Source organism: Molothrus ater, chromosome 21 (assembly GCF_012460135.2).
Source record: "Molothrus ater isolate BHLD 08-10-18 breed brown headed cowbird chromosome 21, BPBGC_Mater_1.1, whole genome shotgun sequence".
NCBI lineage: Eukaryota > Metazoa > Chordata > Aves > Passeriformes > Icteridae > Molothrus > Molothrus ater.
The window spans coordinates 10,513,203-10,525,407 of record NC_050498.2 but is presented as its reverse complement, the minus strand read 5'-3'; the positions used below and the strand labels follow the sequence as shown (position 1 = coordinate 10,525,407).

General features: G+C 49.4%; 1 protein-coding gene across 12 annotated transcripts in view; it reads left to right on the top strand.

Moving 5' to 3' along the window:
- Window positions 1-12,205, top strand: part of MSI2 (musashi RNA binding protein 2) — a 210,276-nt gene that overhangs the window by 72,189 nt on the left and 125,882 nt on the right. For all 12 annotated transcript variants that reach the window (XR_008508769.1, XM_054517060.1, XM_036395407.1 and 9 more), the window contains one exon: window positions 8,695-8,787. Coding sequence is in view for 11 of the 12 variants with exons in the window: in XM_054517060.1 (XP_054373035.1) it covers window positions 8,695-8,787 (93 nt within the window). In the remaining variant the exon portion in view is untranslated. The remainder of the gene's footprint in view (window positions 1-8,694; window positions 8,788-12,205) is intronic.

Here is a 12,205-nt window from a genome sequence, read left to right as displayed (position 1 = left end):
GGGAGCAGCAGAAGGCCCCTGTGTGGTGGTGACCAGCTCCTCTTCCCATCCCTGCCTGGCTCTCAGTGCTGATGGCACGTGGCTGAGAAATGAGCCCTCCAAGCTCTGGTGGGGAGATGCTGTTGCTCCCTGGTGGCATCTCTGTTTGAATAAACAATTGCTCCCAGACCTGTGGCGTGGTTTCCAGCGCTGGGGAGAGATTTCTTGCTGGGTTTGTAAAAATGATCTAAATGGATGCGACACTGTGGCCATAAAACATCTGTAACATTACACATTTAGTTATGTTACTAGAGACTTGAGTTCATTTTGATGGGCAGTATTTTATCTGCTACTTTTCCCCTTCTGAAAGCAAAGCTTTCTGTAGAGGAGGATTTATAGAAATATATTTCTAGTACAAAAAAAGTCATGCACATTAAGATGTTGGAGTAAAGGAGAAATAATGTCTTTTTTTGGAGACCTTGGCTGATTTATCTCTTGCTTGGTAGTTTGATATGGCCTTCCTAGCTAGGAACAATATTTTTTTATTCTTTCTTTAATAACAATAATGTCAGTAACAATGTCTTGTGCTATTCCAGCATCTTCAAATCAGACTTTCAGCGGGTTAGGCATTTAATGAGTGAAACCTCACAGGCTCCATTGAGCTGTGGGGATATATTTCTGTTCTTTTTGTGGAAATCAAGGCACATAGCACTCGATTGTGCAACGCACTCGACCTAATGAGGCTTCCCCAAATGCTGTGAGTTCAAATGTGTGCTTAGATGCTGAGCCCTGCAGTCTCCAGCTGAGCTTCTCCCAAGACTCTTTGATAGTCAGTGCTGTGCAGGCTGAAATGACTTGCCCTGTGGTCACTGAGTGAGTAAACATCACACAGGGAGACAAGCTCTTGGAGCTGTGAGATGCTGCCTTCCTTTGGAAAAAGGATGGATGTTTTCTCTTGCCTTGCTTCCCCTCTTGGTTTGTGGTGCAGCTCCTCAAGGGCCCTTTTATTCCCAGTCAAGGGTTATTTGATCTGCTTTGGAGTGACAAGGATGTTGGTTTAATAAAGGCTGGTGGGCTCCCTCCCTGGCGAGGGGAGCATCTCCCCTTGGTGAGCTGGAGGTGGGAGTGCTGCAATTCCTGTAATTCTCCAGCCCATTTGTGTGTGAGGGGGAAAGGATAAAAGCTAACACAGCATTTCATAAAGCTGTGCAAGTATTTCAGCAGCAGTAATAGGCGAATCTGGGCATTTTGCAAGATTTTAGTGGTCTCGCCTCAGAGGGAAAGCTCAGCCTTGTGCAGAGCCTTGCAGCTCCTTGGGCTTGGCTCAGCAGCTGAACTCAAACCTGCTCATCAGTAACTGATTGCCATGTGCAGCTAGAGTATGTAGATGAAATTAATCAAGGCTAAGGGTTAAAGTTTCCATTTGTTCTTTTCAGAGAAATCATCTGGAGTGTGTTGGGAAGGAGGTAAATTGCTTCACACATTTCTTATTCCTTCCTGTGAATTTTTCTTGTTTTAGCGGATTATCTAGAATCTTAACAGAGAGCTCCCATCACTGATTTTAGAGGGTTATCAAGAAAAATTAGTTGATACTAACTTAGAAGCATTTAAATTATGTCATGCTCTCTGCGCTGTAGAGGCAATAAATTTCTTTGGACTGGCCTCAGTGTTTGGAGCTGGAAGAATTTACAAAACTCTGGCAGAATCCTTTTCCTCTCCACTTCAGGCTGGGTTCTAGTTGGGTTTTGTTGAACACTGGGTTACAGGGCTTGGCCTGAGCTTCCCAGGAGCCTTTTGTCCCTGACCCTGGGGCAGGCTGGGGCTGTCAGCCTGTCTGTCCTGGCCCAGCTTCCTGCTCCTCTGCACAGCAGAGTGCCTCTCACTGCTGTCCTGCACACCCTCCTGGGCTGGGAGAGCCGGGACAGCCTGGGGCCTTCTCCTTCCATTGATCCAGCTGGAAAAATCAGGGCTTGGGCTGTGCTTTGGGAAGGTGAGGAGTTGGTTCCCCACTTCAGTCCATCCTGCTTCCCCTTAGAGCTGTGCTGCAGATCGACCTTGAACGTGCCCTTGGAGACATTGTCCTCCAGCAGGACATTCAGCTGTGGCAGCCAAAGGTGTTCTGGGTGTATTTTGGCCGTGGCACAGGACATTTCCTTTAGGAAGGTGGTGTAACAGGTGAGGAACTGGTGCAGTGGGAATGGTCAGTTAACCTGTGCTCCCACTGAGTGCTGCTGGCAGTGCTTCCAGAGGAGGTCCCTGGGCAGAATGCCATCTCCCCTTCCTTCCCCTCCCTCTCTGCCTGCACAAGGTGAAGTTTTGCCAGTAGCCTGTAGATTGAGGACCAGAGGCTTAATTGCTTCCCACTGGGGCCTTTGTCCCTCATTACTTGAGCATTGCAGAAATCCCCCTCCCAGTCACATTGGGCAGTGCTCTCCATTTGTGGCCCCGAGATGTATTAATTTAAAAATAATTATCTTCGTTTAAAGTTATTAATGCAGTTTTTAAGCACTGCTGAACAGTAATCAGGCAGGCAGGTTGGATAAGTTGTCTGCACTCAGTGAATATTTAGAGTTACCTTCCTACCATGCCATGCAGGAGGAGCTGAAGCAACCAGGGGGATTTAAATAGGTTTGCTTTGCTCCCTGCTCTTGCCTGTGCTTCTGTAACCTGTAAAAGAGTTAACTGGAGCACAGGAGGTGGGAGCAGCCCTCAGGGGTGTGATATAACTGGTTATAGCAAGGCTGTGGGGCCAGGAGCTATTCCTGGGCTCTGGAGGGGGGAGCCCTGGCTCTGGTGAATTTTACTGTATCTTTTGATATGAAGCTTGCAGGCAGATTTTGCTCAGAAGACCTGCTGAGCTCTCACAGCTGGGGCTGATTTCAGGCTTGGATCTCCCATGCAGGGAGCTCTGTGTGGTGGTGGTGCAGGTGAAGGTGTGCTGTGCCTGGGGGGTGTATGGGACACCAAGGCTGGACAGCAAACCCTTCCTGTGGGAACAGCCCCTTCCTGGGGCTGCTGTGCCGTGGCACAGGCTGCCATCACCTGACTGTACCTGCAGGAGGCTGAGTGAGGGGCTGGGACTTAACCCTGGGAGTTCAGCCCAGTAGCAGCTGGGAAGATGGACCAGGAAGGGCTTTGCTTGGCCCCTGGCCAGGTTCGCTCGTGAAACTCCAAGGATGGCTTTGGCAATTGCTGCCAGTTCAATCTGTCTTGGAAAAATCACTTTGTGTGTTCTGCCTCCTGCTGATACCACAGCCACCAGGGAGGGAAATGCACCAAAACCCTCCCAGCAGGAACAGCAGAGCCCAAGGCAGCCAAACTCCAGGAATACGGCAGGGACCAGGTTTGGGCTGTGAATGAGTTGGGAGAACACAACCCATGTGTGCTTTCCCAGAAATCAGAGGAGCTGATTTACCCCCTGGGAATGTGTTTGGATTAAAGGGCTCTTTCATTCCCTCGTCCCTTCCATAGCCTGAGCAGCTCTCACAGGATGACAGGAGCTTACACGGGGTCAGGCACAAGGTATTTGCTCTGTTTAAGTCTTGCTGAAATCCTATTTTGAATCCTTGAGCGTGCTGGATGTGGCACCTAAAGCCAGCTGCCTCTGAGGGATTGCTCTCCCTGCTCCAGTGCAGCACAGAGCCCAGCTCAGCTCCTCCATCTCTGTGCAGCAACACCTGGAGCAGGATGGTTCTGGCTGTTCCCTGTGAGCACACACAGCTTGGCAGCTTTCACTAAACGCTGCCTTTCTCCTCCTGTCTTTGCATCACATTTCAGTTGAGTTTTTAATAGCTTTTTGGAACTTCCTAGGGGGATCCCAGAGGCAAAAAACTAAAAAAAAACAAAACTGGAGTATTCTTATGGTGTGTGCGCTGCCAAAGAAGCCTGGCAGTTCTGTTAACAAGATCACTTCCCCTGTTACATGAATTATTGTTGTTTTTAATTAGAAGTAATGCTGTAGTTTGAATGTACAGCACAATGGGGTATAAAATGCAGTTCAGCACAGATACCAAAGCTGGTTTTTCCAATTATAAACCTATTTAGAAGGTGGATACGCTAGAAATGATGGAATGCCAAACTGCAGATGAGGTGAACAGGCTGGGATACACGTGCACCCCTGCCCAGGCTGTTGGAGGAGAGAGAGGAGAGTGCACTGGAAAACAGTTACATATGCATAATTAGCTTAATCTGAAATTAATGCTAATTTCAGCAATTTGTGATGCAGATTCTCTATTAGTACTCTAGTCCACTTCCACTACACCGAGAAGTTGAGGATGCAAAGCCTCAAAGTGGTGAATTCCACACTGGAGTGGGCCAGAACTGGGTTCAGTGCAGGTTCCCAGGGTGTTCCTCAAGCCCCATGTGCTGGGTGTGTGTCTCTGTGTCCTGCTTTGGGATTTTACATGGATTTTACTTCCCAGCATGGCCTGCCAGTGGCACACTGGGGCTCCAGTCTGTGCCAGCTGGGTGTCAGCACTCATCCTTTCCACCCTCAGCCTCCTGAGCCAGGAGCTCTGCACTAAAACTGGAGGCAGGGGACAGCTGAAAGGCTGTGTAAAGAATGGTTGGGAAATGGTACTGAAAGCCTTTGCCCTGAAGTTAAATGTGTAACTTCTTCTTTGTTGGATGTACACAGGGCCTTGACTCATCTAGAAGGAATGGTGGATACTTACTGCTTGAGATTTTGAAATTCTGGGAATCCTGCAAAATATTTCATGAGCTTAAAATCCTCTTCTTTCATTTTTACTAGTCAGGATAATAAGAGAGTTTTGGTGGGGAAGGAAGAACCACAGAAGGTGATGAGCAGCGTTACTGTGTGAGTGTGAGGGACGTTCAGGGGTTTGGAGCTGGAGCCCCCAGCTCTGTAAAACCTCATTTCTTCATTTCATTGGCCAGGCTGGGTTTAGCTCACGTTTGTATCAACACGTTTGAGTGGGACCAGACTTTTGTTCCCAGAGGCTGCATCTTCAGCCTGTTGTTTGGAGGAGATTTACCTGATACGGCCCAAACTGATCTAATTACAGCCACAACCTTGCACCAAAAGGCATAAACTGAGCAGACTCGCCTGGCTAAAGCAGGGAAGGTTTCCTTCCTGCTCCTGCACCTCCTGAAGTGTTTGCTCAGTTTCAGAGCACAAAGGCGATTATATTTTTCAAAAGCCAAGCCAGTAAAGAGAATGTAACCTTGAATGCCTCCTGGCAGGAGGAGTCACATGTGTTTTGATTAACTCAGCACCAGCACCGTACACAAACAGAGCAGTTCTGTGATGCTCACAATTAAAGGGGCTCACACCAGTTCAGCTCTGCCTCTCCTCGAGTCCTTCTGCAGCGAGAGAGAGACACCTTCAGTACACAGACCCTGCAAACCCTCTGGGAGCCACGGTGTGCAGAGCCTGCAGCAGCCAGGGTGGATATATTACACTGCACATGAAATCCAAAGACATGGAGCTGCAAGTATTGTGGTTTCAGAGTAACCCAGACCTCTTGGGGTTGTTAATAAAACATGGGCTTGTGATTGATTCACACAAATTGCTTCCTATTAGCCAAAGCCCACTGTTGCAGCCAGGAGAGGGCAGGTGGGGCTGCTGGCACAGGGTCCAAACCCACCAGGGCTCCCGTGACACCATTGCTCTGGGGTGTCCCTGTTGTGAGCAACCTCCAGAAAGCAGATTGTGAATTTCCTCACAGGAGAAGGCAGAGATCCTCAGTGACTTTGACTGGAGGAATTCAGAGTGGCAGGGTGTGCCCAGGTGTGCAGGCCATGTGTCCAGTGCTCTGCTCTGCTCCTAGAGCCACCTGCTCTGCATTTTCCCTGGGGAAGCCTGGCCCTGTCCCATCTGTGTGGCTGCTGAGCGAGGATGTGCAGTTGGAGCAGGGCTCAGGGGCTGTTTCCAGCTGCTCCCAGTGCCACACAGGTCCTGATGCTGCACAGTGGTGGCTGCCAGGTGTGGGGAGCAGCTCACCTGGCCAAGGGGCAGGGAGGGAAAGGGCCAGGGCAGCTCCTGTGCGGGGGCTGTGAGCCCCAGAGATGATAACACTAGAAACGAGCCTGGCTGGCCAGCGTGGCTCTGTGCTGAGGGCTGTCCCTTCACCTGAGGGGGAGCAGCCTGCTCCTGCTCCCACCTGCTGCTCCTGCTCCCACCTGCCCATGCTCCCACCTGCCCGTGTCCCACCTGCTCCATATCCCTATGCCCGTGGTCCCACCTGCCTGTGTCCCATGTCCCACCTCCCCACCTGCCCATGTCCCACCTGCTCCAATGTCCCTCCAGGTCCCACCTGCTGCCCATGTCCCACCTGTCCGTGTCCCTGTGTCCGTCTCCCTCCTGCCCATGTCCCTGTGTCCATGTCCCACCTGCTCCATGTCCCTGTGTCCGTGTCCCTGTGTCCATGTCCCTGTGTCCATGTCCCTGTGTCTATGTCCCACCTGCTCCATGTCCCTGTGTCCATGTCCCACCTGCTCCATGTCCCTGTGTCCCTGTCCCACCTGCTCCATGTCCCTGTGTCCGTGTCCCACCTGCCCGTGTCCCTGTGTCCATGTCCCTGTGTCCATGTCCCTGTGTCCATGTCCCTGTGTCCCACCTGCTCCATGTCCCTGTGTCCGTGTCCCTGTGTCCGTGTCCCTGGTGTCCATGTCCGTGTCCATGTCCCTGTGTCCATGTCCCTGTGTCCATGTCCCTGTGTCCGTGTCCCTGTGTCCACGTCCCTGTGTCCGTGTCCCTGTGTCCGTGTCCCACCTGCTCCATGTCCCTGTGTCCATGTCCCTGTGTCCATGTCCCTGTGTCCGTGTCCCTGTGTCCATGTCCCTGTGTCCCACCTGCTCCATGTCCCTGGTGTCCATGTCCCTGGTGTCCATGTCCCTGTGTCCGTGTCCCTGTGTCCATGTCCGTGTGTCCGTGTCCCACCTGCTCCATGTCCCTGTGTCCGTGTCCCACCTGCTCCATGTCCCTGTGTCCATGTCCCTGTGTCCGTGTCCCTGTGTCCGTGTCCCACCTGCTCCATGTCCCTGTGTCTGTGTCCCACCTGCTCCATGTCCCTGTGCCCGTGTCCCACCTGTCCATGTCCCTGTGTCCGTGTCCCTGTGTCCATGTCCGTGTGTCCGTGTCCCACCTGCTCCATGTCCCTGTGTCCGTGTCCCACCTGCTCCATGTCCCTGTGTCCGTGTCCCTGTGTCCATGTCCGTGTGTCCGTGTCCCACCTGCTCCATGTCCCTGTGTCCATGTCCCTGTGCCCGTGTCCCTGTGTCTGTGTCCCACCTGCTCCATGTCCCTGTGTCCATGTCCCTGTGTCCGTGTCCCACCTGCTCCATGTCCCTGTGTCCGTGTCCCTGTGTCCGTGTCCCACCTGCTCCGTGTCCGTGTGTCCGTGTCCCACCTGTCCATGTCCCACCTCCCCCCTGCCCGGGCTCCTTACCTGGGCCAGGTGAGGCCGTGCTGCCTCGTGCCACAGGTGGAAGGGAGGCAGCAGACCCTGCTGTCGAGGCACATCAGGGTGTGCATTTTCTGTTCTGGTGCTGGGGGGAAGGTGGGAACAAAGCAATTGAAGAGTCTCTTCAGGGAAATGTGGATTGTAAAAGCAGACTTAATTTTGTGCTTCGCTTTGGTACCAAAGAGCTGATTTCTGAAACCATTTCCCAGCTCGCAACGCATCTCTAGGCATTAAAATGTTGTGAATTTGCTTGTCATTACCAATATTTTCTTTAACTGAAGCTATTGAAACAAAGTGGTCTTTTTTTTTTTTCCTATAACCTTCAATCTTTGAAAAGCAGTAGCTCTCTTTTTCTTTCTTTCTTGGTCAAATATAAAAATGATAATAATTTCAAATACTGCTTTAGAATAATTGCTTTCCTCCCTCTTTTGTATGACAACAGACGCTTGGCCTGATCTTAAATCAGATGCTGGCAGGCAGAGGGCTCTTGACAGCCCTGCAAAATCCTTTAGTTACAAGTCGGCTTTAGCCAGTTCTTTATTTGTAAATGACAATTTTCTACAGAAAAATATATGCTTGGGCTTCAATTTTGGAGCCCTAGATTGCAGCCAGGAAAAAAATAATTGAATTTTTACACTTTTTTTTTTTCCTCCTCTCTTTTTCTTCCTAACTTTAAAAAAAAAAAAAAAAAACAGAAAAGGTGAGGCTGTGTGTAAGGTGTGACTGGGACTGATCTGACCTGGGGATGTGATTCCATGGGCACAGGCGGTGGTGGCTGGAGGATGCTGCCTTGGCAGCTCTGGCTGTCTTTCATCATTTGATTACTTTAAAAGTAACTGTGCAAGTTCCTGTTAAACTGACCCGTGGAAACTTAATAACACATCACTTGGATTTGATGCAATTGTCTCTCCCTGCCAAGGAGCATTCAGCCTGTCTGTAGGAAAAGGAGGGGCAAAGGCACCTCTGCTTTGAGACAGTGGCTATGAAGATACAATGCTTGGACTCCTTTTTCACTTTTATTTGCATTGAGAAGCACAATAAAAATCATTTATTAAAAAAAAATATCCGGGGGCTAGAGTTGTTATTGAGAGCCTTTACTCAGCCATCTCTCAAATAAAAACAAAACAAGACAGAGAAAGAAGTATCTAATCAAATCGAATTGAAATTGCTTTTGTAAAGAAGTATTCTCATTATCTGGGTTAGGGATGGGATCTGAAGAATATTTCTTTTTTCCACATATTGTTTGAAATAATCTGGTTAAACCATATGCTTGTCTTGTAATTTCTTACAGATGGTCACAAGAACAAAGAAAATATTTGTAGGTGGATTATCGGCTAATACAGTAGTGGAAGACGTGAAGCAATACTTTGAACAGTTTGGCAAGGTAAGTTCTGCCCAAATGAGCACTACATAGTTGTTCTTTCTTCCCTTTCTTTTTGAAGTGTGTTTTGAAAAACAAAAGTGCATTGAGGACTGAGCTCAAAGGAGGGCCAAGTTTTCAGCTTTGCGTGTCATTTCTTGAAGCCTCTGGGATTCCTTTTCTGTTTGTTGCTTGTGTGTGTACAACATTCCCAACACTGTTTACTTCCACTGAAGAAAAAAGCATCACTGGGAGGTGAACCTGTGCCTGTTCAGGAAGAATCTGACCCTTAGCTGAATGATTACACAGTTGTCTTCTCCATAAAATCAGCGTTCTGTTAGCCCCGATTCCAGTGGCAAAAAGGGCAGAGAGACGTATTGGAGAGCTCATTAATTTGTGAAAATGCCTGGAGGAACCACGTGAAAAGCAAGAGCAATGTGGAAGTCACTAGAATATCCACTTAATTTCTTACTAGAAAATCCTTCTGCAAGTATGTGTAGAATGCTGGCATCATTGAAAAATAAAAACAACCAAAAAAAAACCCCACAGCAAAAGAACCCCTGACCAAAACCCCAAACCAAACAAGTTTATGCAGAGAAGGAGATGTGAACCTTGCCAGAATAGTCTTTGCTGTGATGTAAGAGCTCCATCCCCACTGTGCAGGCTTTGGCTGGTGCTTGGTGGCCCTGACTTCCATGGAGCTCCCTGGGTCCCCGTGGCCTCTGGACCATTGTTCAGGAGTGCCACGGGTGACAAACTGAGAGCAGTGTGTGGCACCACCCTCTGCCAGCCCCACTGCCAGGGGGCTCCATGGGTTCCAGCTCCAGGGATTCCAGCCCAGTTCCTGTCCTTTGGAGTGCAGCAATTGGTGCTTTAGATGCAAGATTGCGTGAGGACACAGCAGGGTATCCCAGAGCAAAGCAGCTCCCGTTCCTTGCAGTTGGTTTATGTTTCCTTTGTCTGCCCTGAAAAGCCTGAGCCAGGCAGGATTTCGTTGAGGGCTGAGGAGGCGAGTTTATAAATGGTTCCTGTGCTGGATTGATAGTTGTTTTGCAAACCAGTCATTTTATTTTCAATAATAATCTTCGATTCCGGCAGGATGTTTACAGCCTGCTGAGCCTTTTATTAAAGGATTACATGAGCTTTTGGATGTTTCTTCTGTAGTTACTTCTAATTGCAGAACTCCACTAACCTGTATTTTTCAAGTTAATAATAGTTTCAATATAAGTGCTTTGCATATTGTCTGGATGTTGTCTTAATATAGTCTTTTTAATTTCACCATCTGGTAGTTTCATGCTTGCAGTTTTACAGTCCCTGAGAATGCAGCAGCCAGGCTGTGTCTGGGGACTCGGGACACTTTGGTTCTGCTTTCATGCTCTGCCATTCTTGAGACAGCTTAGCAGAGGTTTGCCTTCCCAAAGGCAGCACTTTGGAAAAATCAAGTGTTTTTTTCCTTAAGTGTCTTAATTTTGCAGGGTAAAAAATTTAAGGAGGTGAAAATTGCCCCCAAGTTTGGGTGAAGGTAGGAGCCTATTGGCAGGTCAGCACAGCTGGGGTTGTCCTGCTGAGGCTGAGCTCCTGCAGGAGCCAGGCTGGCAGGGCTTGGGCCCTGTCACTGCAGGTGACCTGGGTCACAGTCCCCTGCTCCAGCTTGTTCAGAGTGTGTGAAGCTGGTGCTGCTTGGAGCAGAGGCTGCTTGGCTGTGTGACCATGACCTGACCTTGCTGCAGGTGTGGGGTTCTCCCCACAGCACTGCTCCTTATCAGCTGGGACTGTTTGGTTTCAGGGTGTTTTGGGGTGATTCTCCTCAGGCTCTGGTTGTCAGGATGTGGTCAATGACCCTTAGAAATGGGGAGTTTGGTTCAGCTGAATTAGAAGACTTGTTAACCTGCTGTGGACAGTGGGGTGCTGTGTTCAGACACAGGACCCAGGGCTGGTGCTGCAGGACCAGTCAGTCCTTGTGCTTCCCTGCCCCTCCAGGATTTCCTTGCTGGGGTGCAGCCCTGTGAGGCAGGGCCTGTGCTCAGCACACAGCCTGGCTCTCCATCAGTGATCCACATCCACTGGCCAGCTCTGCCTTTGCTCAGAGCTTCCTTAAAATAAAGCAAATTGCATCAGACAATTAAAGTGTGAGGAGCCGCCCGTGTTTGATAAGAGCATCTCAGATGATTTGCTCTTTGAAATGCTGAGCTGATTTATCAGCCTGGAAGAAATTGCAGTTCCTGCAGTCCTGTCTGTACTCGCTGTGCAGAGCAGCTCTGCAGCCAGGGGAGGTGGTTTGGGGACTGGAGGTGGCTCTCAGCACACAGGATGTGGGGACAGCAGCCACCACCAGCTCTGGGGCCAGGTGGGCTCATTTGTGGAACTGGAGTTGGCAGGAAGGGGTAAAGTGTTGAATTTGAAACTGCAGCTTTTTGAAAAGTCAGTGCCAGAACCTTTGTCTCCAAGAAAAGGAAAAGCTGTAGTAAACCCACTGTAAATAGTGACAGTAATAATATAATATTTAATTAGTAAACCCACCAGTGAAAGTGCCTGACGATAGAGCACCAAAGTGTGTGGCAGTGACAATTCCTGAAACTTGGCTTGTAAGATTGCTCACAGTGATGGTCCTGGCCCTGGGGGCTGCAGCAGTGCCCAGGGCAGGCAGGGCTCAGGTGTGCCCAGGTGCTGCTCCCTGCACAGGGCTCCTGCAGAGCAGCCCAGCCTTGCTTGTGCAATTCCACTTCACATGGCCAACTGTGTAATTAGTTTGGAAGACTTATGCCTAGTCATTGGTTTATCCTAATCGGCTTTGGCTTTTCCCAACAACAAAGTGAGCTTATTTTCCTAAGCTGAAACAACTCTGCTCCCTTTGTTCCTCTCTTTTATTGTCTCATTCCTTTCATTCTGTTTTACTGCCAAAGTTTTGTTTCATTAGGCCTACAAGTCATTTCCAATCCAGTGGGCTGCTACAATAAGGCCTTTATAACTCAGCTGCCCTGGTTCCCATGTCCCTTCTGGTCCAGAGCCAGGACTTGTGTTTGACATGGGATTTTAACCCTTTGGTGCCCCTTGGTGGGGCTGAGCCCGGCTCAGGGATCCCAGTGATTGCGTGCAGGCGTTAATTGATGGGGTAATGGGCTCCAGGTAACGTGTTCAGGCCCAATTATGGGGACAGAGCTCTCAGTGAGAACCTTCTTACTGTGGTGAGTGGTGGTGGGAACAGTGCTGGGAATGAAGAGGCCGCTGTGTCCTTCCAGCAGGGTGGGAACAGTTCTGCTGAAGGTATGTTCCAGTTGTCCTCAGCTATTCGATCAGCCCATGTTGGACTGTTCTTGTAGAAAAATCACGTTTTCTTGTGTAGGAGAGAGCACAAATTTAAGTTTATCCTTTTTGGAACCAGATTGGTGATGTTTGAAGGAGATGTGGGGAGTAGTTTTGTGGACAAACAATACTTTTCCAT